This window comes from Idiotropiscis lumnitzeri, chromosome 8 (genome assembly GCF_059441095.1).
Source record: "Idiotropiscis lumnitzeri isolate Australia: NSW breed Sydney's pygmy pipehorse chromosome 8, RoL_Ilum_1.0, whole genome shotgun sequence".
NCBI lineage: Eukaryota > Metazoa > Chordata > Actinopteri > Syngnathiformes > Syngnathidae > Idiotropiscis > Idiotropiscis lumnitzeri.
The window spans coordinates 11,646,100-11,673,165 of record NC_142398.1 but is presented as its reverse complement, the minus strand read 5'-3'; the positions used below and the strand labels follow the sequence as shown (position 1 = coordinate 11,673,165).

The window sequence follows — 27,066 nt, the reverse complement described above, 5'->3', positions numbered from 1 at the left end:
GTCTGTCTTATTCAATATAAACCACATTACATTATATAAATGGTAAGAATAGTTTGGGATTGGAAATTGGAAAAATGGAAGTTGTTCACATTTCTATTAGAAGAATTATTGTTTTCCTTGATGAAAAAGCATCCACAGTGAACAACTCCAAACAAAAGAAAAATTAAACACTCTGTGCAGTATTATCCTTAATTTTTATTAAAGGTCAGTGCATTACAAAAATGGGCATAGCAGAGATTAAAAAAAATAATCAAAAATTACATTTAAAAAGAAACATTGGCCATTGTACAGTAAAAGTGTTTTCCCTGATGTGTTGTTTTGGCTTTAAAAACTTTTTTTTTTACAAAATGCTGATTAAACTTATAATTATCTAACTTAAAATATCATGATGTGATCAAGTATTTCAGACACTTCAGACTCAATACAAGTCCACGATAATTCACAAATCATGTGATGGTTTTCAGTAAAATACTGCATGCTGGACATGGCACACATTGTTCAACAGAAACTTCCCTTTTTGTTAAAGCAAATCTGCCCTAAACATTGGCCAGTGCTGCCCGTGGTCGTTCTGCACCGTCGCATTCAGGATGGGCGTGGTGGAGAACTCCAGCATGCAATGTCCTGAGAGGCACGGGGCCGCCTCCAGCTCCAGGACTGTCACGTTGTTGGGGGCGTCAGTGCAGAGGATGCTGGCCGGGACGAAAAGAGTCAACTGGGGGCCTTGCGTCGGCCAGTAGCGTCCCAAATTGAAACCGTTGATCCAAACCTGACCCTGAGGAGCAAAAGAGAAGAGATTGCAAGTCAGGATCTCACGTACCGCGCTTTGAGAATCAATGACATAGATGACAATTGTAATCATATAAGTAAGCGTGCCTTGCGCCATTTGGGCATGCTGATGTAAGTGTCCTGAGGTAGATCGGGGATGTCGTCGGGAATGATGAATGTCCCGCCATAGAAGGCCGGAAGTGACAGGGCATCGGGAGGAAGCGGTCCGACCGACGTGGGCTTTGTATCCCAAAAGAGACCTTGGTCGACCGCTTGGTCAATACTGAGGCTGTACATGGTCCACCCTTTGAGCACGACATTGTCCAACGTCAGGTTGCTCACAAGGCCCTGCGCACAGAGAGCACACACAAGAATCAAGTCACGAGTCATTTTCTACTTTCAAATGACCGCTTTTGCTGAAACAGATGTTGCCTTTATACTTTCAGAAACCCCCTAAAAAATGCTCGTGCAAACGCAGTTCGTCGACACGTATGTTCACCAAGGTTATTATAGTTAACGAAAACTAACAAAAGCCAATCTAAAATTGGGGGGAAAAAATAACCGTTAACGAATTAAAAATTAGTGTGCTTTAAAAAAATACTGGCATACAGAAGAAGGAAGGTGGAAGATTTATTTGTAGTTTAGTTTGCTTAGTGTTACCCTTTTTAAACTTTCACTCAACAAATACTCCAAACATAAAAAAAAATAGTACTAATCCATCCATCTTTTGTACCGCTTCTCCTCACTCGGGTCGCGGGGGGTGTTGGAGCCTATCCCAGCTATCTTCGGGCAGTAGGCGGGGGACACCCTGAACTGGTTGCCAGCCAATTGCAGGGCACACAGAGACGAACAACCATCCGCGCTCACACTCATACCAAGGGGCAATTTACAGTGTTCAATCGGCCTGCCATGCATGTTTTTGGAATGTGGGAGGAAACCGGAGAACCCGGAGGAAACCCACGCAGGCACGGGGAGAACATGCAAACTCCACACAGGATGGCCGGAGCCGGGATCGAACCCACGCCCGATGCTGTCTCTCACTGTGAGGCCATCGTGCTCACCAGTCGGGCCACCGTGCCGCAATAACACTAATAACAAACTCAAATAAAACTAAGCATTTTTGGGAAAAAAAATAAAACATGATCAAATCGTTTCTTAATTCTGATTAAAAAAAAAAAAAAAAAAAAACAGTCAACAGGAAATGAAAATGAATTATAGCGTAAAACCAGATGGCACAGTGGCCGACTAGTTAGTACGATGTTTTCACAATGAAAAGGTCGCGGGATCCTGTGTGGAGTTTGCATGTTCTCCCCTTGCCTGCGTGGGTTTTCTCCGGGTACTCCGGTTTCCTCCCACATTCCAAAAACATGCATGGTAGGTTAATGGGGATGCCCTAAATTAGCGCCCAAGGTGTGAGTGAGAATGGTTGTTCGTCTTTGTGTGCCATGCGATTGGCTAGCAACCAATTCAGGGTGTACCCCGCCTACAGCCCGAAGTCAGCTGGGATAGGTTCCAGCACCCCTGCAAACCTTGTGAGGAAAAGCGGCTTAGACAATGGAAGGATGAAAAATCCCAAACTATTAAAACCCTGTTGTTCACACACGCTAACATGACATAGATTTAAACTCTGTTGCGAAACAACACAAGCACTTACCAAAGCCATACAGAGCTCAATTCTCTATTAATTCTTCTTTATTATTACAATTCTAAACTATTTCAAACTAGTCGTTTCACTTTTTCACTAAACACAAAACAGTAAATCAAAACATGTTGACAGTTACAAACCTTGAAGTCATTGATGCCTTTTCCATAGTTGACCCGGCCCATGTTCTCCACCAGGACGTCTAGTTGACTGCCAGCTTTGCCAGTCACATTAATGCTGAGGACTTTGTTTCTCTCCAGAATCCCAGACGCAACCTTGAAAAAAAGTCAGCATGAATATGTGGTCGTTTGGTCTACTTAATGGACGTCCAAAGTTTAAAGTCAGCATAAATACAGTGCAATCAGTGTGGTTACACGAGTAAACAAGACTTTTTTTTAGAATAAAAACTTTCTCATTTTTTATGAACAATTGAGATTAATACACAACGGGATTTGAATTTTGTTCATGTTTGTGGTACATGAGAGGGATAAATGACGTTGAGTTGAATAATTTAATTATTAAATACAAGAGTTTATGATTCAGCACGTGCTGCATGCTTGGTGCCGCTTTATGATCTTCTCTGTTCTAAGTGATTTGACGCCATCTTGTGGCCTCTGCCAAATATTCACAATTCGCGTCAACTTTTGGTGTTCCTAGTAATCGTATGAGACGCAATCAATTCCTGACTTACCCCATCCACAGACACATACGCTCGGTCATGGACCCCGTTCAGCGGCGATGACAGTGGCGTGGGTGTGCTGCAATTCACCGGCAGCTTTGTTCTGTAGAGCACATAGCCAAACGCCTACAGGACAGGACAAAGAGAGTAGTTAAAGCAAAGACACGCATTTCCAGCCATCCACCCATCTATCCCTTTGTCCGCATACGTATCATACTTTTTTTTCTCAATTTTTTTCCTTTGAAGCAGCTTCTTCACTTTCTTTGCACTACAGACAGGTCAGGTCACGATAATAAGTAAACTAAATTCCAGGAGCGTGGGCAGCAAAACTAGTTTGGAATTACCTCATTTTTGATAAGCGATGAGAAAAATAACACGTAAGAAATCTGATTTTTGTGATTTTATTTGAAGGCCATATTGCCCAGCATGAATATGAATATTGCCAATCAGATTAAAGCATGAGGAGATACCTGATTGAGGTCAATGAACGTCTGCGGGAACACGCTCTCCACAGGACCAGAGAAGGAGATTGTCTCTAAGGCTTCCAACACCGTCTGGAGCTGTCATAATAGAAGCAATGTTCATTTTAGTAAAAGCAAAGAATATTTTTTAAACAATTAAAAGACAGTGGTACACGATTATTAGTTCCGTCATGACTGAAGACCTGGCCACCATTTCACATTCCTCTTCTTCACTTAACAACCTTCGTCAGGCTACTCCTTCTTGAAATAATTATTGCAGTAAAGCCAAAGAAAATTAACAAAGTTTCATGTGACCTTGAAGTATTTTATTTTTTAATGTTTGTTAAAATTCCAACTGGTGCAACCTTAGGGAAATTGGATTTGAGATAAGTGGGAGATTGCGGCGTTGTGTGCCTACCTGCTGCATTTTAACAACACCATATGCAAACTTTGGGCTTGATGGTGGAATGAACCCTTCAGGTATTTTGCTGTACTGTTTAAGAGAAAATATGTGAGTTGCTTTTCATGAACAACAATGCAATGATATTCATAATCATGTACACACCATTTTGATCACTTCCCGGATGGCAAAGTACTTCTCCGTGAGGTCTCCGGCCTCAGTGAGCGGAGCATTGTAGTCGTAACTGGTCGGCTGGGCAGCGAAAGGCGAATTGGCACCTTGGGGGATCAAATGTGTTCAGACACTATAAAAGCTGTGTTATTAAAACATTTTTTAATACTGACCATTCCAGTATCCAAAGTTGGTCCCGCCAATAAACATGTACCTGTCAGAAGAAAAAAGATGATTTCCAAGACCACAAAGACATTACATTCGGCATTTATACTAATGATGTGATATTTCATTTTCTCAAATTGCATCTTTGCTCATATCAATCATATGCCATTTAATTCTCATAATATTATTTGCAAATATTCTCATAAAATGGGACTTGAGTTTTACAACAGCTTTATTTCTAATTGATTAGATTTTTTAAAATGATATTTTTCATAAAATTACAGATATATTTTAATATCATCTTTGACCTCACTTTGTTGCACTGATATACCTTCATACATTTAACAAATCCCGTTGTTGTCTGTTCAGCTCGAACGCTGAATTGGTTCGACATGTGGACTCACACAGATTCACTTCCTCCACCCAAAAAAAAAAAAAAAAAAAAAAAAAAAGAACTCACAGGTTGACATTTGCACCCATGGCCAGGATCTCATTGAGGGTTACAGCCACATTTTTCGTCGAGACGGTGGAGTGAGGCGAGCCCCAGTGGTCCAGCCAACCCGTGTAGTACTCTGAGTTCACCTGGTCGTGCAGATGAAGGAAGGAAAGAAATATGGCGAGTCGCTCGAAAAAAAAAAAAAATTAAAAATAAAATAAAAAAAAAAAATGAGGATTCAATTAATTGTGGTACCTTGATTTACAAGTTTAATTCATTCCATGCTCAGAACTCAAATCACTCTTATCATAAATTGTTTCCTATTGAAATTAATCGAATGACATTAATGTGTGCCAGTAACCCCCAAAACAAAGTATTTTTTATTTAATAAGAAGAATGACAATCTACAGTGTGTCACAACATTGCTGATGTAACAGCCAATCGTGGACTTTCACTTTAGGACTGAACAATTTTGAAAAATAAACTAATTGTTATTTTTTTCCCCCCTCAATGTTACGATTATTTTTTTCAGGGTCCTCTTCCCATATATCTTTTAAACAAACATATGCAATAACATAATTCGTATTAAAATAAACAATAACAAATTTATTTGACATAAATTTATTGGTCTTATAAGTTAGGCTTGTGCTAAAATAAAGGCAAATCATTACATTGAATTCATCTTAAAGACAGTTCATCTATTTCAAGTTGTTAACTTACCAAACACTGACTTGCTGTCTTTTTAACAATTCACTACGACAACTTCACAAATTTCTACCCCAAAAATCAGTCGCTAGCATAATTCAGTCATAAATCTGATGATACAATACAATACAACTTTATTTATATACAAATCTGTGGCTTTATTTCATCAAGTCTTGTTTCATGAAACTAGGATGACAAAATAAAGATTTTTTTTAATTGCAGTCTTTGCAAAAAAAAAAAAAAAATGCAATTCTATTACACTGCCACAGCAATTTAAAATTGGCTCATTGTTCAGACCCAACAACACAGGGCAAATAAATCGGCCGAGTGATGGCTTATGTTTCGAAAAACTCGCAGGCTGGATAACTTGTCAGTCAAGGTACGACTGCAGAGTCGACGCTATTTTTCTTGATTAAAAACATGAAACAGCAAGACGTGGTGTTTTGAGGCGCTGGATTGGATTCATGGTATTTCATTTCATGACAGTGGGGAAATTTGATTTGATATCCGTGTAGACTGAGACACGCACTTAGTCATGGAGCAACTTTTAAAATAAGGTACCACAATTTGACTAAGAAAGAAAAAACAGGTAAATGCTTACCAAAGGTCCATGAGGCTCTGCGTGCCGTTGCACTGCAAACGCTGCGGACACATTGGAACCTGAAAAAAAAAAGAAATAAAATCACCATCCAGCCACGAATCAAACCTGTCACAATCTGGGCGCTGACCAACCTGGGCCGAAGTCGACGGTGGCGTAGACGCCTTGAATGGCGCCACATTTGAGGAAGCCCAGCGAGGCGCCATCGGTGGTGAACAGTACCACCTCCTCGCCCAGGTAAAACCGCATCAGCTTGTAGAGGTGACGCATGTAGTTGTAGTCGCATGCAAAGTAGCTGCCGTATTCATTCTCCACCTGAACAGCAAGGTGTTAACGACAGTTTTCAGGGCTTCTCATTGGCGCGCATAATTTTAGAGCAGTGGTCCCCAACCACTGGGCTGCGGACTAGTTCCAGGCCGATGACCACTTGGGACTGGGTCGTGGCTGGCCGCACAGATAATTTTTAATTTTTTTTTTCAAATTGCTGCTGTTGTTGCTGCATGACAAGAGGATAATTGTCTCAGTCAGATTACAGTTGCATTGCGTTAATATTAAACACACAAGCGAGCAAAATGAGTAACAATATCCTGTAAGAAGATTGCTCGACACTTAAAATTGGATTGGATTTATACTAATCCATGGATAGATTAATCAGACCATCCCTATCGATCACTACAGTTTACATAAAAACAGACGACAACAAGACACACCTGCACGCTGATGATGGGGCCGCCATTCTGATAGAGGAAAGGCTTCATCATCGGCAGCAACTTGCCCATCCAGCTATCCACCGCCGCTATGTAATCTGAAACAAACAATTTATAGTGTGATTAATACTGTGTGATAAAAACAAATATATTATATATATATATATATACACACAACTGCTCCGAGAGGATTTTCACCTGGATCTGAAGAGCGCAGCACAATGTCTTTCTTGTGGAGAAGCCAGGCAGGAAGTCCTCCCTGGCGGAATCATATTACATATTTGTATATTATTGTTTTAGTCATTGGGCACAGCATAAGGTAAATAAATAGATGAATGGATCCAATGCCAATCTAGCGAATAAAATGCCTCAATTTGTAACCGTCAGAGGTAAACATTTAAGAATGTGAGCATTGTGATGATAGATTCAGGGTTTGGGATTTGCAGATTTTTTTGCAGCCCCATTATTTGCTGAGAATCCCTATTTTGTGTTTTTGTTTTCAACAATTTAGCTTCTGAATACAATTGTTTGTGACATAGGTTAATGATTGTGTACATGCCAGATGAATAGTGTTGATGTTTTATGATTATCTCTATGTGAAACGCTTTGTCCATATCCTCAGCGCATAGCGAGACTTCAATGCAAGATCTTTTTTAGTACAGCACTCTTTTTGGGTTCCATGAGATTATACATGTGTACCTAATGATGTGGCTAGTGAGCGTAATGTAGTGGAAAAAGTAATCAAAGCAACCAATCTTAGCGCCTATCCTCATCAAAGTTGCTCCTGTACTCCACATTTCAAACATGCATGTTAGGTTGTTTTAAGTTTCTGAATTGTTCATAGCTGTGAATGTGAGTGTGAAGTCAGCGAGGTTAGGCCCCAGCAACCACAACCCTAATTAGGAGAAGCACGATAGAAAATGGATGGATGGAAAGAGTTTCTCTCACCATATCCCACTCGGCACAAATGTAAGGCCCGGGTCGAAGGATGACCAGTAGGCCAATATCCTGAGCCAGCTGAAGGAAATGTTCCAAATCTCTGTCTCCACTGAAGTCGTAGCTGCCTGGAGAATCCTCATGGAAGTTCCATGGAATATACCTGCAAAGGCAAAGATTGCAGCTGAACAATTAAAAAATGCCTAAATTTGATTCTTGAATGGCATTTGAATATCATCAAAACAGGTTGTGTTATTTTTACAGTTGTACACCTTGACGTACGTCTGGATGGCGTTCAGGCCCGCCATGTACATCTTGAGCAGCCGGTCCTTCCAGTAGGCCCGTGGGATGCGGCTGTAGTGGATGCTGCCCGAGATGTAGCGGAACTTCTCTCCATCTTTGCGGAAGCAGTCATTCTGGTAGTCCACGCTGAAGGACGGAGGGGCGGCCACCTGGGAACACACAGGCAAACAACTTTTATGGGTGCGTTTTATTGACACACACATGCTCACTGGAGGAATGATGACGTGTTTAGTTTTTTTTGCTTTTTTATGGCGCATCAGCTGAGTTTAAAGATGTGTCAGCTGAGTCAGGTAGTCAACACAAGTCAGTGAGTCAAGACTTTACTTTTTGAAGATAACATGGGAAAGTGAATTTTCAATGATTTGAAATGGATCACGAATCATCTTTCCCCACTGTAATGAATGAAATTGCTAAAACAATTGTCCAGCACCCACATAAAACAACACAAACATCCATCATAATGAATGGATGGATGAAATATTTAATACATTGTGTTGCTTCTTCGGGTACGCATGCCAAATTATATTCGCCACAAGGTGGTAGTCCAATTTATATCTATACAAAAGTACACGTGAAGAAGATGGTCACCACTACTCAGAAAGCTCCAGTTAGATTGATGCATGAGGATAAAAATACATGCATATTGACTGTATACATGAGTTGCTGCACTATTTGTGTTCTTCCTTAAAGGCGTCAACGATGCTATTCAATATTAACAAAACCATCTGTTTTTATATGTTTTTGACCAACAACGATTGCTTGGGAAAAAAACACTTTAAAAAAGTGTAGCATGGGATGTGGATTTTTATTATTTTATTATTAGGGTTTAGAATTACATCATATTTCTTTATCTTTTCGGTAGGTCCTATAGGTGTTTTCAAAAACAGATTTACTGTACTGTAATTATGATTTAACTGCGTAGCCCAGGTTAGTGATTATCGTTTTGGGCGCGTTTCAGTTAACATACAGACTCGGGTTACGTCGCCGTCATATGAATGAAATTTCGTCGTAAACAGAGGAATCCCTGTACATTGCCACAGCATTAAAAAAACGAAATATCTTAGTGGCCAGTGCATGTACTTTTAACCAAGTTCTTTTTACTTAAAGTGACATGTGTGCTAATATTCCTGACGCGAAAAGGTGGAGATTTCTTTTGAAAAAGCAGAAGGTTCTTTTACCGACAGCCCGAGGAGCAGCAGCAGGAAGCTTGCGAGACTCAGCAGCGACATGACCAATTCTTGTCCAAAACTTCTCCGGCTTCTTCTTGAACTACATAAAAGCGTGTGTGTGTGTGTGTTTTTGTTTGTTTTGTTTACTGGCTTTGATTTGTATGCGCAAGCTAAAAATGAGGAGTATTGTGCGGCATCTTGTGGTCCGGAAGTTCTAATCATGTGATGCCATATTTGATATTCTATACTGACGCTTTTTGGTCAAAGGATGGCAGCATTGCATTAACCACGGAAAATGGGGCAGTGTTTGAAAGCGACGAAGAAAAACGACCTGTTTTTGTAAAATTATCGTTTTGGGACATAGGGTAGAGATACTAGACTGTTAAATCGAGAAATTTATCTATAAGTACTTTTATGTTATTAATTCTTCTTCTGAAGAGTCTATATTTATTCGTTTTTGCAGCGTTCGACATTTCTATGACGTTCATCCTCCGACCAAAAGATGGCGGTATTGAAATGACACATTGTTTACAGTAATACGGAAGTAAGTAACCACTACCGAGTCAGCTCAGTGTTCACACGTGGGAAGAGACCCGCTGTGGTGGCGTTGGAAAACATGTCGAAAAGCCGTGATGTGAAAAACGCTTATAAAAAAGCGGGCCACGCTGCAGAGGACAACCAGGACCCTCCCCCCATGACCACGCGGACACGAAGCGGCCGCATGGTGCGTCGCCCCTCCGGACTCCAGAGCTGTGAAACCCCAGCGAGGACTCCCGTCAGGAGGACCAGGAGATCGGTCATACTGGAGCGGACTGAACCGGGGCAACAAGCGCCGGAGCCAGTCAAGGAGAATCCCGCAGTGAGTGTCGGACCGGAGACACTAGAGGAGAAGACTGCGGTGAGTGTCGCACAGGAGGAGGTCGAGAAGAAGGTCGAGGTGAGTGTTGGACCAGAGACGGTAGACCAGGAGCCTCGTTTAGACGCCCCAGCTGAGGTGGTCATTGCCGGCCAATTGTCCAAGCCCTCCCCGGTAGAAAGAGCGCCAGCGACCCCAGCGTCGCGACCCCCCAAGAAGAAATCTCGCCAGGCGGCGAGTTTTAATGCGAAGGTTGTTATTCCTCTGGGGAAGCCAAAATCAGGACGAGTGTGGAAGGACCGCAACAAACAGAGGTGATATTGTATTACCATTATTAACGTTATCATTATTATGCATTTATGTTCCTAAAAGTTCATTGTTAGGCGCCTCTGTTTAAAAAGGCACGCCATCCTTTTCCATTCTTAAACAGTTCTCAAACTCGTGGCCCAGGGGCCATTTGCAGCCCGCAGGAGGATCAGTAGTGGACCACTACATGATAACAAAGCTCCGTCTTTTGCCGTGTTGTCCTGGACGTCTTTTTTTTATTTTGTATCTGGGGTACTATAGCTCAGGCTCATGGCAGCTTTCGGTGAAACGGTGACACCAGCAGAAAATATATCTTGTTACCCAGTCCCAATCATGTCTTTTCATCAGACTTTAAGTTAAATGCAACCAATGCATACTTGGAGTGAGTCTTTGGCGTACAACCAGAGGGAACCCGCGTACCACACTTTGAGAATTTTGCCAATAAGCACCTGGTACTCTTTGAACAGCAATTGAATAACTATTTGTGGAACTTGTCCAGGTTGCGTTAAGGAACCCCAAACCCAGGGACACTATTTGAGTTATTTGATGACTTTTAGAAGCTGACAATGGCTTATTTTGTTGACTAATCTGCTACTGATATGTTTGTGTGTGTCAGGGTTATAATTACTTTGCATTTTTCATCAAATTGATATTTAGTTTTTAAGCTATTGTTTTTTAAATGTAGTTAGTTTGAATTCAATTTTAGAGCAGTTTTATTAGTTTTTTTTTTAAATATATTATTTTAGTTTAGTTTTTTTTTAGTTATTTAATTCATATCCGTTAACTATAATAACAATGGCGTGCTTGTGTATGTAGGTTCTCTGCGTTGGTACGAGACGCATCACTGTGTACCTCCTGGGAGAAAAAGATGCAGGCCAAGCGAGAAAAGCAGCTGGTGCAGAAGTACTCATTGCAACTGAAAGAGCAAAAAGAAAAAGCAAAAGAGGTATAAAAAAAACCAACAACAATAACAGCAAACCATTTGTGCTCCATCTCATTCATCCCCCTGTTCCCCGCTGCCTCCACAGGAAAAGCGGAAACGGCGAGAAGAAAACTTGAAGCGGCGCGAGGAGAACGAGCGCAAAGCGGAGGTCGTGCAAGTGGTACGTACATGCGTTACCTTCGTGCTAAATGTCACAATGAGTAGACAGGAATTGAAAACAAAACAATCATGAGCGCACGCTGCTGTCATTCACTTGAGTGATATTCGTAACTAAAGTGTTGGGGGATGCATGGGGGGAGGGTCTTGCTAATGCTGACAGCTAGCTGCTAGTTTGTAGTAGCCACTAAGGCCAGAGACTTGTCATGTCACACAATGAAGGTGTAATTGACTAGTGGTCTGTTAGCATCCTAAATTAGCGACTGAATATGATTTCAGGATTGCATTGTGTTGATGATGGTGTCAATTATGTGATGTAAATTAAAACTGAGATAAACGGAAGGTCGAAAACGGAAATCAAGGTAGCCGTTATGCCACCATGAGGGCCAACTTCAAAGTAAAGAGTCCATCATAGATAAATGTAACGGAGAGCAGCCCGTCACTTTTCAAATTAAGATTATTTTTTAGCCTCAAATAATAAATCAACCAGATGTTGAAGATTTGAGTGTCGTTAAATAAACTAACCAAAATATAAGGAACACATATCATTGTGATGCAACTATTCAGCAGTGAGATGGTGTACCTAATAAGGTGTCCAGTGAGTTTAAAGTCAGGCTTCATTTTGTACATTATGAGTGTCACATGTTTTTTTTTTTTTGTCTGTAGATCCGAAATACGGCAAAGCTCAAGAGGATGAAGAAAAAGCAGCTGAGGAAGATCGAGAAGCGCGACACGCTCGCCCTGCTGGAAAAGTCCAACAACGACCAGAAGAAGAACCAGAACCAGACCAAAAACAGCAAAGCCAAGCGAGCTCAGAAAAACAAGAGTGAAAATTCGACTTGAAGACTTCTTTGTCTCCATATTGTTTCTCTAATACATTCGCTTACAGTGGATTTATGTACACAAGAGCTTATAAGCTTTCTCAGTGGGAAGCAAAATGTTTCAAATATTCTGTATGAATAATGCTATTGTTGCTGTACAGGTCCCTCAAGTTTGGGTTCTGCCTGTGATTTTTCCATTAGCGGGACTTTCTATGAAATAAAATATTCCCCGAAAATACATGAATGATTTTCAATTTGTCAGCGTATAACATTAATACACAGATTTCAATTTAGCATTAATCAGTGAATAGGAAACTTTTTTTAACCAAAGTACAAACAGTGGCCATAATGCTCATTACCAAGAGATGTTTTTAAACTCCTTAGTTTTAAATTGTTTTCTCCAAAACAAACTGATAAAATAGAAAATACAAGTTGATATCATTTTCCTGGACAAAGGATACCTAAAATTGAATTTATCGAAAAATGGACCATCCTGGCTGGCGGATCCCTTTAAGTTGCACAAAATCTCACCATTACTCTTTATGTCATGTCATTCTTCAGCATAGTCAGTCACTGAATTCACCCGTCATCTTTTGTTTTTGGGGGATTTGATTGAGCGACTTCAACAAGGGCTGCTTAGACAAGAAAAATGCATCCAGGAAGTTTGGTGAACTAAGCCTACTCGCATTCAAAGCAGTGAGGCTCCTGCGTCAGCGCATGAATCATTGTGATCAATGTTAAGATGTACAGTCGCCTTTTATTTATTTTTTGATTTCACAATTGTTAGGTGGCAGACACGCTAACCACGAACGCAAAAATGAATGAAATGGTAGGCGGGTCAGTATCACGATCAAGTGCCTTTGGTGTCATCATCAGAATCAATCATTCATCATGAAAATATTTGAAAACCAGTACAATGATAACACTCTTAAGTAATTTCTTTTTATGCTTTTTATTTATGTTAATTGGATGTACATCATGTTGGCATGTCCCACCAGAGTTAAAATAGTTTTGGAGTTTTCATAATAGTTAGTTTTGATTACGCTATGATTTTTGTTTTTTTAAATTCAGTTAGTTTTAAAAGTTTTTACAACAGCTTTGGTCACTTTTTTTTTTTCTGAAAATGCTTCATTTTATTTATAGTTTTTATTTTGAATACATGGAGTCCTTATTAAGTGCAAGATAAAAAGAAAAGTTCACTAAGTATTGTGTAATAAAGTAAAGTAAAGTACAATTCTGAAACGACTGTTTGACCTTCCTTCTTCCGCACGAACAAACAGCTGAACTGAAATAAGCGCTTGTAAAAGGAACCCCAAAATCTGAATTGATAAGAACTAAAATGAAGGACATTTTCACTATAATTATTGTTTTAGTTAGTTATACAAACGTAAGATGTAGTTTTATTTAGTTAAAAGCATTTTTATTTGATATAGTTAATGAAAAAGAATTTCAATTCCAGTTTATTTAGTTAGTTTTAGTTATCTATACTAACCTTTTGTCCCACACGCTGCCTTGCTCATTTCAGTGTGTGTTATGGATGCTTCAGTTATGCTTCATTAATTTTTTTTTTTTTAAAGTTTTTATCGTTCTTGCTTGTGAACATTTTACATGTGCTTTTGAAATTGCTTTACACATTGTTGTTATCCCTTTAAAAAATAAATAAAATAACAGAGAATTTTCATGCAATTACCTCCAGTATTTACATAGTTTTTCTTCAATGGAGACTGAAACAGTGGTTGAAGGTTAAGGTGGACGAGAGTAGTCAGGTGCATCGGTCGCCGTTTTAGACAACAGAATTGACAATTCAAGCAATATGTAACGGAGATGTTGAAACCGGAAAAAAATAATAAGCCAAGCGCCAAAACGGGGCCTGCCAATTTGTCATAAAGCTCGTCACAAAAAAATAAATAAAATAAATCACTGCAGTCTTTTAGGGGGGAGCATTTTAGTACTGATGTCATTTTTACATGCAAACCTCTTATATAAGTGCCAATGTTAACGTCAATGAGGCGTCCCTTTAACCTTATGAAAAGCCTCTCGGAATGCATTGTGTTTGCGAATCTTGGTGACTTATTTAAAAAAAAACATACAAGACATGACAGAAACTGCACGTCAAATGCTTGTTTCCTCATTCTCTTTTAAGTCAGCCATGGGAAGGCTAATCATTTTGCAATGTTTTCAGAGGTTGAAGTGGGCCTAAATTATGAAGTCCACATATATTTTGGGGCCAGTTGGTCTCGTTATTTTGAGATTATTAGCCATTTTGAATGGACAAATGGTCTCCAGTCCAAGGAGGTAGGAGAGCGGGTGGGGGGCATTTTTTAATGTTTAATATAATGGTGACGTAAAAAAAAAAATCCAATACTAAAGAAGCTCTGGCTGAAATGGGGTTAAAAGGAGGAAAACTCACCATTATTCCTGACCTTAACCCAACTGAGAACCTCCAAAAAGCAACTCTGGGACGAGACATTAAAAACGTACAATTTCATATGCCAATTATCTTTTTTTTTTTTTTAAAGATCTCCATTTGGGTGAGTTTTTTTCCGACCTATGGACAGCGATGTAGTGAAGTGCATGAGAATGCATCACGAGGTGTGAACAAACGTATGGACAGACGTGTGAAAGAATGGTTGACAGGTGTGCAGACAAAGGCGTCCCACCTTTTTGCTCATTCCGCAGATGTCTTCTTCTGTGGACAAACGTCCTGAGATGGTGATGACGCCATTGTCAGCGGTGTGCTGGCACATAGTGGCATCTTTGTGTGTGCCTGTTTGCTTTGCAAGAGGGCCACGCCACAATGATGCGATGACCCTGAAAAGAAAAGCACAAAGGTGAGCAAGATGGAAGGAATGATCACCGTACATCTTCTCATGGCTGTCACCAGGGCTATAAAGAAGCAAAAGTCACACGCAACGAGACACACAAGGGCTCAACTGATCGAAGACGCACAAATACAATCAAGTCAACACTTTGTAAGTACAAGATTTTTCTGTCTACAGCTAAAAGTGGTTCATTCGGCATTTCCGCAAAATATTTTGACATATTTCTATTCAGAATAATGAAAATAATGACTAGAATGGCTCATTGTGGCAATATAGACGCAATAAAAACCAAAGCAGCTAATCACTGAAAAGAAACGAGTCAAAAAGTAAATATACAATTTAATTCTTGGATATTTTTGAGATGTATACATTCTGAGTTTATTTCACTTGTAATATTAAAACTTTATTCTTGTATATATATTTTTTTCTTATGATATTGTTAACTTATTTTTGTCCCTTATAGATAGATCACAGTATTCTCAAATAATGTAGATTTTTATTTTTATTTTTTTTATTTCTTGTATGTTTTTGCCCTTCTTAATAATACAAACTTATTCTAAAATAATTAAGATTTTTTACTTTTTTTTACATTGGCTCTCTGGGTGAATTTTTTCCCCCTTCTAAAAGTTGTAACATGATATTTTTATCACCATACTGTTATGAATTTCAAGTTGCTTTCCTGTTATATTCTTTGTAAATCTTGCATATTTTTTCCTGGAAATTTTGAAACTTTACTGAAGCATAATTTTTAATCACTTCTAATATTATTGCAAACTCATTGTCATAGTTTGAAAAAATATTTTTCCTAGTAATATTCAGACTTTTCTGACAACTAATAGAATTGTTTTTCCCTGATAATTTTCTTCTTGTAAAATGTCATGTTTTACTTGCAATGTTATGAATTTTATTCTTGTAAAAGCAAAAAACATTTAATATAACATGAATATTTTTTTTCTGTTAAAAAGGACATTTTAATCTTTTTTTGTTCTCTTAGTATTTTCTTTATTTTTTTTTTAGTACGGAAGGACTTAACTAGTCTTCATTGTTCTTGTTTTTTCTTTTTAGACATTAGTTTTCTTGGGGAGAAAAATGCTTGTGGGAATCCTGCTCCAACTCCTGATTTTCAGTAAGTGCTTCGTTTTCATTTCTTCTCTTCATGTCTATTGAGGACAACGCACAAACTATTTTTTTTCCTCCATAGCTTCCATAAATGCCCAGATTGTTACACCGACACCAGCTGCGCTCACCACACCCAATGGTGCAACCACACTTGGCAACGCTGTGACGGGCAACGCCGCAACTGGCATTGCTGCGACCACAGCCGCCAACGCTGCGACTGGAAATGCCGCAACCACAGCCGGGAACGGTGCAACCACTGCTGGCAATGCTGCAACCACAGCAAGCAATGCTGCGACTGGAAACTCTGCGACTGGTAATGCCATAACCACAGCCGCCAACGCTGTGACTGGTAATATCGTAACCACCGCTGGCAATGCTGCGACTGGCAATGCTGCCACCACAGCGAGAAATGCTGCGACTCAAAATGTCGCAACCACAGCTGGCAATGCTGCGACAACAGCCGCAAACGCTGCGACGAGAAATGCTGCAACCACAGCCGGGAACGGTGCAACCACTGCTGGAAATGCTGCGACTGGAAACGGTGCAACCACAGCCGCCAACGCTGCGACTGGCAACGCCGCAACCACAGCTGGCAATGCTGCAACCGCAGCTGGAAATGCTGCGACCACAGCTGGAAATGCTGCGACCACAGCCACCAACGCTGCAACTGGCAACGCCGCAACCACAGCTGGGAACGCTGCGACTGTAAATGCCGCAACCACGGTCGGGAACGGTGCAACCACAGCTGGCAATGCTGCGACCACAGCCACCAACGCTGCGACAGGCAACACCGCGACCACAGCAGCCAATGGTGCGACTGGAAACGCTGCGACCACAGCTGGGAACGGTGCAACCACAGCTGGCAATGCTGCGACCACAGCTGGCAATGCTGCGACCACAGCCGCCAACGCTGCGACCACAGCCGCCAACGCTGCGACGGGAAATGCTGCAACCACAGCCGGGAACGGTGCAACCACAGCTGGGAACGGTGCAACCACAGCTGGCAATGCTGCAACCACAGCTGGCAATGCTGCAACCACAGCCGCCAACGCTGCGACAGGCAACACCGCGACCACAGCAGCCAATGGTGCGACTGGAAACGCTGCGACCACAGCCGGGAACGGTGCAACCACAGCTGGCAATGCTGCGACCACAGCCGCCAACGCTGCGACGGGAAATGCTGCAACCACAGCCGGGAACGGTGCAACCACAGCTGGGAACGCTGCAACCACAGCTGGCAATGCTGCGACCACAGCCGCCAACGCTGCGACGGGAAATGCTGCAACCACAGCCGGGAACGGTGCAACCACAGCTGGCAATGCTGCGACCACAGCTGGCAATGCTGCAACCACAGCTGGCAATGCTGCGACCACAGCCGCCAACGCTGCGACAGGCAACACCGCGACCACAGCAGCCAATGGTGCGACTGGAAATGCTGCAACCACAGCCGGGAACGCTGCAACCACAGCCGGGAACGGTGCAACCACAGCTGGCAATGCTGCGACCACAGCCGCCAACGCTGCGACGGGAAATGCTGCAACCACAGCCGGGAACGGTGCAACCACAGCTGGGAACGCTGCAACCACAGCTGGCAATGCTGCGACCACAGCCGCCAACGCTGCGACGGGAAATGCTGCAACCACAGCCGGGAACGCTGCAACCACAGCCGGGAACGGTGCAACCACAGCTGGCAATGCTGCGACCACAGCCGCCAACGCTGCGACGGGAAATGCTGCAACCACAGCCGGGAACGGTGCAACCACAGCTGGCAATGCTGCGACCACAGCCGCCAACGCTGCGACGGGAAATGCTGCAACCACAGCCGGGAACGGTGCAACCACAGCTGGGAACGCTGCAACCACAGCTGGCAATGCTGCGACCACAGCCGCCAACGCTGCGACGGGAAATGCTGCAACCACAGCCGGGAACGCTGCAACCACAGCCGGGAACGGTGCAACCACAGCTGGGAACGGTGCAACCACAGCTGGCAATGCTGCAACCACAGCTGGCAATGCTGCGACCACAGCCGCCAACGTTGCGACCACAGCCGCCAACGCTGCGACGGGAAATGCTGCAACCACAGCCGGGAACGGTGCAACCACAGCTGGGAACGGTGCAACCACAGCTGGCAATGCTGCAACCACAGCTGGCAATGCTGCAACCACAGCCGCCAACGCTGCGACAGGCAACACCGCGACCACAGCAGCCAATGGTGCGACTGGAAACGCTGCGACCACAGCTGGGAACGGTGCAACCACAGCTGGCAATGCTGCGACCACAGCTGGTAATGCTGCGACCACAGCCGCCAACGCTGCGACCACAGCCGCCAACGCTGCGACGGGAAATGCTGCAACCACAGCCGGGAACGGTGCAACCACAGCTGGCAATGCTGCGACCACAGCCGCCAACGCTGCGACAGGCAACACCGCGACCACAGCAGCCAATGGTGCGACTGGAAACGCTGCGACCACAGCTGGGAACGGTGCAACCACAGCTGGCAATGCTGCGACCACAGCTGGCAATGCTGCGACCACAGCCGCCAACGCTGCGACCACAGCCGCCAACGCTGCGACGGGAAATGCTGCAACCACAGCCGGGAACGGTGCAACCACAGCTGGGAACGGTGCAACCACAGCTGGCAATGCTGCAACCACAGCTGGCAATGCTGCAACCACAGCCGCCAACGCTGCGACAGGCAACACCGCGACCACAGCAGCCAATGGTGCGACTGGAAACGCTGCGACCACAGCTGGGAACGGTGCAACCACAGCTGGGAACGGTGCAACCACAGCTGGCAATGCTGCAACCACAGCTGGCAATGCTGCGACCACAGCCGCCAACGCTGCGACGGGAAATGCTGCAACCACAGCCGGGAACGGTGCAACCACAGCTGGCAATGCTGCAACCACAGCTGGCAATGCTGCAACCACAGCTGGCAATGCTGCGACCACAGCCGCCAACGCTGCGACAGGCAACACCGCGACCACAGCAGCCAATGGTGCGACTGGAAACGCTGCGACCACAGCTGGTAATGCTGCGACCACAGCCGCCAACGCTGCGACCACAGCCGCCAACGCTGCGACGGGAAATGCTGCAACCACAGCCGGGAACGGTGCAACCACAGCTGGGAACGGTGCAACCACAGCTGGCAATGCTGCAACCACAGCTGGCAATGCTGCGACCACAGCCGCCAACGCTGCGACGGGAAATGCTGCAACCACAGCCGGGAACGGTGCAACCACAGCTGGCAATGCTGCAACCACAGCTGGCAATGCTGCAACCACAGCTGGCAATGCTGCAACCACAGCTGGCAATGCTGCGACCACAGCCGCCAACGCTGCGACCACAGCTGCCAACGCTGCGACGGGAAATGCTGCAACCACAGCCGGGAACGGTGCAACCACAGCTGGGAACGGTGCAACCACAGCTGGCAATGCTGCAACCACAGCTGGCAATGCTGCGACGGGAAATGCTGCAACCACAGCCGGGAACGGTGCAACCACAGCTGGCAATGCCGCGACCACAGCAGCCAATGGTGCGACTGGAAACGCTGCAACCACAGCTGGGAATGCTGCGACCACAGCTGGCAATGCCGCGACCACAGCAGCCAATGGTGCGACTGGAAACGCTGCAACCACAGCTGGGAATGCTGCGACCACAGCTGGTAATGCTGCGACCACAGTTGGGAACGCTGCAACCACAACTGGCAACGCCGCAACTGGCATTAGCACAACTGGTAACACCGGAGCCGCAACGACAAATGCAAACAACGCAACGACAACAAGCGCGGCTGTCAAGTCCTCCCATGTGAGTGCTGTCCTCTTATGTCACCTCAGTGTGGCACTCCTTAAACTCTACGCAATGTAAACTCGTTGCCGTTGTTGATTTAATTTAAAATGTCACCAAACCCGCGTTGACAGGTTGAAACAAAGATCTGGATGATACCTAGTATTTTAATGTTGTCATTTAGACAGTCTATTATTTAACAGCAAGTATTTTCATTTTTTTAGTTTCCACTGCCATTTATGCAATATTGTACAGATGATGTAATTTATTAAATTGACATTCATCATGGAACGTGAATAATAAATATATTTCAATGTGTGCTTATTGTTGATGTTTTTTCCAAATCCCATCATTTTGCATTATATCAATTAAAGAAATGGCAATATATAATTGTTACATGTCACACTTTACGGGTAGGCAGGAATTGCACACACCCCACTAATTCTCTACAAGTCATTTAAATCAATTTGGCATAATCTCTCCTCTTATTAACATTCCATCCATGTGTGTATCTTACACTGAGCTCTTGCTGGTTAGGTATGCCATCCTCAGTCACCGCTGCCATGGCAACTGTGCTGGGGTGAGAGAGAGAGCGAGAGAGAGAGAGAGAGAGAGAGAGAGATAGCGAGTTAACAAGGCACTTTCTTGGCCACACCATTTGAAGGCACAACACACAAATATACTTGTATTTTTGCTGAATTGCTCTTTATAAAACCAGGTGATTTCTTCACATTCTTTTATTAAGCTTTTATATTTATATTAAGCTTCACACCGTCAGGATTTTTAAACTGATCACCAATCAGTGAGTTAACCCCCCCAAAAAATTGAAATTACGACATTGTAAATGATATAGCATAAAATGCTAAATATCTGTACATCCAATGAGATCAGTTTAAAGTCTAATTTACATTTACAATATAGTATAGTTTGTGTTGATTAAAACCTTTTTTTTTTTGCTTGGGGCTTGGAGGTCGTTGTTCATACTATAATCTGAAAATAATAAATTGTGCACTCACCCACTCAGGAGCATACTTGGACCAGGACAGAGACGTTTACTATCCCTACGTCAGTACGTGATAGTAAATTCAAATTTCTTTTCCCGTTTTTTGTGGTTGCGTCACAAATAAATAAATAAATAAAAATTCATACACACATCAAAAGAATCAAAGCAAATAACTTTGATACAGAAGTTCAAACCTGTTTGAGTGGAGAGGCAATTACGCTATCTGGCCACATGATGGAAATAGAAGACAACAATTCCAGCAATCTGGAAAAAATGGCAGTAGTCCAATTTCTTTTTTTTTTTTTGGTGGGGGGGGGGTGATTTTGAGGTAGACGTGACAAACTGGTTTATCATGCTGCCATTGCTTATTTTCATACACAAGCTCATAAATATTAGATACTAGATTTGTCAGTCAAACAAAGAAAACGACTCAAATCTTGGAAACTTTATTACAGTTCAAGTCAGTCACATGCAGTTGTTTTCCCTTTAAAACAAATAACCATGAAATTAGCCAAATAAAAACATGGAAAAACAAAACAAAAAAATCATGTCATTTTCCTCTCAAAATAGCAATATACAAAAATAGAGCTTACAATTACTGTACAGCTATTATCTCCAAAAAATATTCTGCTGCAGAATTCTTAGTTTTACAAACAATGTCTGTGAAAGTCCACAAACAGAAAACCCGTGTTAACAAGGTCAAGTCAAGGTGGTTATATTGGATGTTATTATTGTGTTTTTCTGTGCAGGAGGGGCACCACAAAGCTACAGATGAATAAATAACAAGTGTGCTTGTCCTTAAAGCATCCACAAAGATTCAAAGGAAATTCTGATTTCATTCATTAAGTATTCAGAGCATAACAATTCTCCATTACTGATGAATACATCACTTTGCTCTTTTCAATCACTTCTGTTCACTATTGCAGAAAAGTTGTGTCTTTTAATTTATTTGGAACTTAGACTGGAGTTAGGATGTTTGCAATGTTCACAATATAACACGTAACACTTATTGTTGGCAGGAAATGATCGCTTAAAGTGAGGTACACACATATCAATAAATGGGCCTATTTTTTATTTTTAAACATTCGTTCAAATCGAAGCTAAAAAACATTATTCAGAATCTCTCAATTATTATCCTGCGGTGTGACAACCACGTTAGTTAACATAAAAAAGCAAGCAAGTTGTTTGCTCCAAAACATTTGCAGAGTTGTTTTTAGCTAATTGGGAGACAATACAATGGACAATTAGTTCTGTGATCCCATTTCTTTGTTGACGACGCGGCAAAGCCAATTTACACATTAGCAAAAGCGTTTTTGGCTTTAATTTTTCTTTTTTACGGTGTAATTGTCAGGTAAGCTCATAGTAAGCCTAGCATATTTTATTTCTTCCTCTTCAACTACTCCTCTTTCTTCTTTTTCTCTACAATCTCCATCTGTCTTTTAGTTCTTACGGGTCAGTATTGGTACTACGACAGATATCCGATTTTGGGGAAGACAACTCATGATTGGCATGGAGATATAGCTTATATGCGTGCCGTGCTGTGTTAGTCCTCGAGTACTTCCCTTGTGGTGTATGGGGCCGCTCACAAATTAAAAAAAAAGTAGTATGTGTGTACTTCATTTAAAGATCATTTTATGGTATCAATACATTTCCAGTGCGAACATGTTACAGTGGTGATAAACAGTACGCAGAGTTAGCATGCGTTCACATTGAACCAAGCAGGTTACATTCAAGGACGTAAGACTCGTGTTGCTAGCAGTGAACGACAAATACTGTCACACTAATCACTTTTTAAAGAGTATTGCAGCAGCCTTCAAATTAAAAAGAAAATTAAAGCACACAGCATCGCAGAAACTGCCATTTTGTTGCTTATTTTGTTCTTTCAATATTGCCATTTTGTTCTCTTAAGTCAGGGCTTCCCAAACTGTGGGTCTGTAGCCAAAGTGGATCACCAACAGTCAGGATGAACATTCTAAGCCATTTTATTGATCGTCATTCAGGCGCACAGGTGTTAAACCTCTGCTCCTCGTTGGCCACTATCCTGCATGCTATAGATGTTTCCCTTCTCTGACACAGCTGATTAAAATGATCGGATCAGGTGTGTAGCAGCGGGGAAACATTTGAAACAGAGGATAGTGGCCCTTGAGGACCGAAGTTTGACACCTGTGGTCTAAAGTAACAATGAAGGAAGCGATGGATGCTGTTTTTGTTTTCAAAAAGGCAAATCCTCTTTGTGAACGTGTCTTTGTATGTGTGTGTATATTGAGTGTGTGTTTGTGTGAATGGAAATGCTGCTTCATTACATCCAGTGAGCGCTGACTCTAGCAGGGGGCAACTCCCTCTGAACCATAGACATGAAAAGTCAAAACTTCCGATGCACTTTTAGTGGTGCTATAACACTTTTAGGTGAACGAATGACAAAAGGTGGCATTAATGGCCGTAACATTTTCCTAACGTTTTTTTTTAAGCCCCGATACTTTCAAATAATGCTTTAAAAATAGTCACAGTATAATTTAATTTTGTTGCAGTTTTCTTCATGAGTTAAATAAAACTGTGTCTTGCATTTAGACATTATTATTCTACAAAGTCGTCAAATTAAAATGTATCCTATTTCCTCAAATAATGACATTTGCTCTGACACCACACGAATTAATTAATCACTACATAAACGGCTCACCTCAGAACCCGCCTCCCTAAGTGGCTGTATGACCTTTACTAGGACGTGGTATCTGGAAAGCTGACGTTTGTGGGGGAGTTTAAAGAGAAAGTGCTGCTTTATGTAGCTCAGACCATTTCAACAGTGATTCAAAAATAACAAAAAGCTGTTGGGCGTTCAAATATTTCATCATTTTCAATTTCATATGTTTCCGCAAATATTGGTCTATCGATTTGAAAATAGCTTGAGAGTGAATTTATCAAGTCTTGAGAACACTTGAACTGAAGAAGTTAGACACATTTGAGTAAGCCTGTTTAATTAAAAATGAATCTCCGTTAGGCTTTGGCGCAGAAAGGAGCTCGTCTCATGGTTTATTTCATTGTCTCAAGCACGCCTATTAGAATCTGTAAAAATACTTTGGGAAGATGACGTAACAAGTTATACAAATAAGCATAATGACTAATAATACGGCACTTCATATTAGGCTTGGCACGTGTAATTCATTCATTTAAAACAAATGTACGGTGTGTGAAGCAATAAAAATGTGTCAACATTTACCAAAAGTATTTTGTCCCTTTGAGAGTTGTGATTCGCGTTAAAGTTTACCAATTAAAAATAAAAACCTGTGAGGCTTCATGTTGAACATGGAAGAAACGGTCAAAAATCGGGTAGAAAACACACTCTTGCTACCACAATTGCGAGCAATTAGGTTTTGACTTCTTGTAAAGTGCTTGTTAAATAAAAAAGAAAACGAACAATAAAATAACATTTAAAAAATAAGAGAAGAGTATTTAGTATATAGTAGAACTTGGCTGCTGTATTGGTTGTCGTCCTGCTCTTCAGCTGGTGTCCACAGAAGAAAGTGCTGTGGTCAAGAAACACATCAATGTTCTTTCTATGTCCATGAAGAAAGAAAAAAAAAGTAAATCCAGTTGATGAGCAATCCAAGCAAACTGAGGAAAAATACCTTTTTAGTTGTCCATGTGAAGATAATGACCTGTAAGTGTCTTTTTCACCAGGCAGGAAGAGTCACAACAAATTGGACCTCTACAGCCGACTGCTATATTTGCGTGTGTGTATATTATTATTATTGTTATTATTATTATATATAGTGTGTCACCATCATGTTGGCTTCAGGTCCACTAGACCAGGTTCTCGACTCCAGGTAGAGGCTGCTGGATGGGCACCGGAGGTTCCGTAGTGCCGGCCTGCTGTGCAAGCTGTAAGACGGGCATGTTGCACAGCGGGCACACTTTCCTCACCTCCAGCCACTTGATGAGGCATCTGGCACATAAACAGAGAGGGTCATGTCCGTTTGCTTTTAAGAGTAAGGTACATAGACGTCTCCATCCGACAACACAAGCTGACTGGGTGCATAGGGCATTTACAGACCGCCGCTACCCATTGCAGGTCAACTGTCTTTGGGCGAGAGGCGAGGTACATCGTGAACTAGTCACCAGCCAATCAAGGACATATATGCAGCCAAAACATCCATTCACATTAGTGCTGAACAATTTCGAATAATAAACTAATTGCGTTTTTCTCCCCTTCAATATTGCCATTATTCTTAAGGGTCCCTTCTTGTGTATTTTTTTTAAAATTACAAACAATAAATAAATCTGTATTACAATAAACAATATCAGATTCATCATTCATAAATGTCTTATAGGTCAGACCTATGATAAAATACCGTAATGGCAAATTATTTTTTTTGTTCTTTTCAACTCATTTACTACCATTGACGGCTAAAGACGTCAAAGATCAATTTTTCTTTTTTTTTGGTACTCGGCTGGTAGTGAATGAGTAAATAGTCTACGCAAATGTCACTCTGCATAATTTTCTAGTTATCAACTTTTGGAGAATAATTTCAATGTTTTTAAACAAACCTTCCAAGGATTGAATTTCTTTTTAAAAAATAAATAAGTTAAAAAATTAAATGCACTGTTCTAAATTATTATGCATGCACAAGAGTGTTTCAAGACATTTTATTGGTTGTAAATAAGGGAATATAGTGATTTGTTGAATTTGCAACATTAGGAGTTTGTGTTTGCTGAAATGAGTACGGTATGTGTTTGAGTTCAGACGTCTCATTAGATTTGCTGAGGCTCATCTAAGTTATACATGCACACACTCACGAAACACACACATGCTTACATTAAGTGGCGGTCACTCTGGAAGCAAGCGAGCAGAAACTAGGCCAAGGGAGGTGTCATGCTGATATAAACAACCCCGTTGAAAGGGACGAGGCTGTGTATGTGTGTGCGTGAGTGTATATGTGGATGTATGTGGAGCAAAGTTAGCTCGGTCAAACGGTCACGTACTGTGCAGTGTTGCCTTTCACATTTATCTGTTAAAGTTTAAAAGTGCAGGAGGAGCTACCATAATCATTCACTTGTTTTATTCCTCGCTAGTATGCACCCCAGCTGTGTTTTTTTTGTTTTTTTTTAACGAGGCAGTTGACTCCTTTTTGGGGCTCGGTAATCCCAAAACCAGACAGATCCCCGTGTTCTTCCATGTGTGTGTCTGTAGGAAAACTCAACAAAGCGTTGCACTTACTTCCTATGGAACGCATGTTTGCACGGACAAATCCCCAGCTCGTCTTTCTGCTTGAATTCCTCCAAGCACACTGCGCATATCTGCAAGAGAGCAAGACCTTTTTTGTTTATTTTAGTTTTTTTTTAGACACACTTTCTTTTCCAGAGAACATCAAACAGATTTGCACCCTCCCGTTTGGCTGGTTGAAATAATGGTTGAAAAAAACCCACACAAGGCCAAATGAAAACAGACGGGATGGATCTGGAAACAGTCGGGGGCTCACACTGTTTGGCACATGTTCGGTTTGCTCTAACAGAGGTCATGGCGGTGTCCAAATTGTGAAGTTGGAGGGACTGAAATATCTTCTGACAACAATAAAAACAGCCTTGCAGGTCATCTGGCCCTTGCGGCATTATACAAACTCACCGTCACGACTCATTTCTTGTCTTTTTGGCTCTTCTTTCATAAGAGCGCTTCATCTACCACCATGCTACTCACGCTGCACCTCCACAGTGTAGTGTATAAAATGCTGTACCTCTCCTTAAGAGAAATACAAAGAGAAATCCCAGCCTTTATTGTGAACAGAACCCCTTTTCTAACTTTAAAGAGCATTGGACAAAAGTGTGAGCTAAATGTCAGGATGGAAAATGAAAAAAAAAAAGAAAAAAAAAAGAACAACATTTCATAAGAGTTTGCCTTTTCTTCTTGATTTCTTTGTCCTGCAGAATGAGGTTGAAATGTTCGAATTCTAGCCAGCCATTTACATATGATATATATAAATCACATTGTTCCTGTATATTCTTCGGCGCACATTAGACACGGGCTTGAATGAAGAGATTCAAGAGCTGGCGCAGTCATATGTGTAAATACATAAGCACCATGAAAAATTACTATAAGGTGATTTTTAATAATAAACATAGCACTCT

The 27,066-nt window shown here is 41.9% G+C and overlaps 4 protein-coding genes across 8 annotated transcripts in view; 2 read left to right on the top strand and 2 right to left on the bottom strand.

Annotated features, from left to right (window-relative positions):
* Positions 1–177: 177 nt before the first annotated feature.
* Positions 178–9,425, bottom strand: glb1 (galactosidase, beta 1). Its single transcript, XM_088303460.1, has 16 exons — positions 9,147–9,425; positions 7,948–8,117; positions 7,678–7,828; positions 6,928–6,988; positions 6,733–6,827; positions 6,157–6,337; positions 6,026–6,084; positions 4,744–4,865; positions 4,292–4,332; positions 4,113–4,225; positions 3,966–4,040; positions 3,557–3,646; positions 3,099–3,212; positions 2,551–2,682; positions 874–1,113; positions 178–772 (listed from the first exon to the last, which is right to left on the bottom strand). Exons 1-16 carry the CDS (start codon positions 9,357–9,359, stop codon positions 521–523), a joined length of 2,109 nt encoding a protein of 702 aa, XP_088159586.1. The 5' UTR covers positions 9,360–9,425; the 3' UTR covers positions 178–520.
* Positions 9,201–12,459, top strand: ccdc86 (coiled-coil domain containing 86). Its single transcript, XM_088303462.1, has 4 exons — positions 9,201–10,307; positions 11,116–11,245; positions 11,328–11,402; positions 12,065–12,459. The coding sequence occupies exons 1-4, from the start codon at positions 9,754–9,756 to the stop codon at positions 12,239–12,241; spliced, it is 936 nt and encodes a 311-aa protein (XP_088159588.1). The 5' UTR covers positions 9,201–9,753; the 3' UTR covers positions 12,242–12,459.
* Positions 12,460–15,068: 2,609 nt separating this feature from the next.
* Positions 15,069–20,162, top strand: LOC148332161 (uncharacterized). The gene is made up of 6 exons (XM_088303363.1): positions 15,069–15,217; positions 16,127–16,167; positions 16,279–16,473; positions 16,600–16,944; positions 17,242–18,132; positions 19,327–20,162. The coding sequence occupies exons 1-6, from the start codon at positions 15,069–15,071 to the stop codon at positions 20,025–20,027; spliced, it is 2,322 nt and encodes a 773-aa protein (XP_088159489.1). The 3' UTR covers positions 20,028–20,162.
* A 1,696-nt stretch (positions 20,163–21,858) lies between these two features.
* rnf24 (ring finger protein 24) overlaps positions 21,859–27,066 on the bottom strand; it is a 30,264-nt gene continuing 25,056 nt past the window's right edge. For 4 of the 5 annotated variants that reach the window (XM_088302804.1, XM_088302802.1, XM_088302803.1 and 1 more), the window contains 2 exons: positions 26,162–26,241; positions 24,573–24,889 (listed from right to left, as the gene is read on the bottom strand). In XM_088302804.1, coding sequence (XP_088158930.1) covers positions 24,748–24,889; positions 26,162–26,241 — 222 coding nt within the window. In that variant the 3' untranslated portion in view covers positions 24,573–24,747. Of the gene's footprint in view, positions 24,501–24,572; positions 24,890–26,161; positions 26,242–27,066 lie in introns of those variants that run through there. The other variant, XM_088302801.1, reaches the window with a different exon arrangement.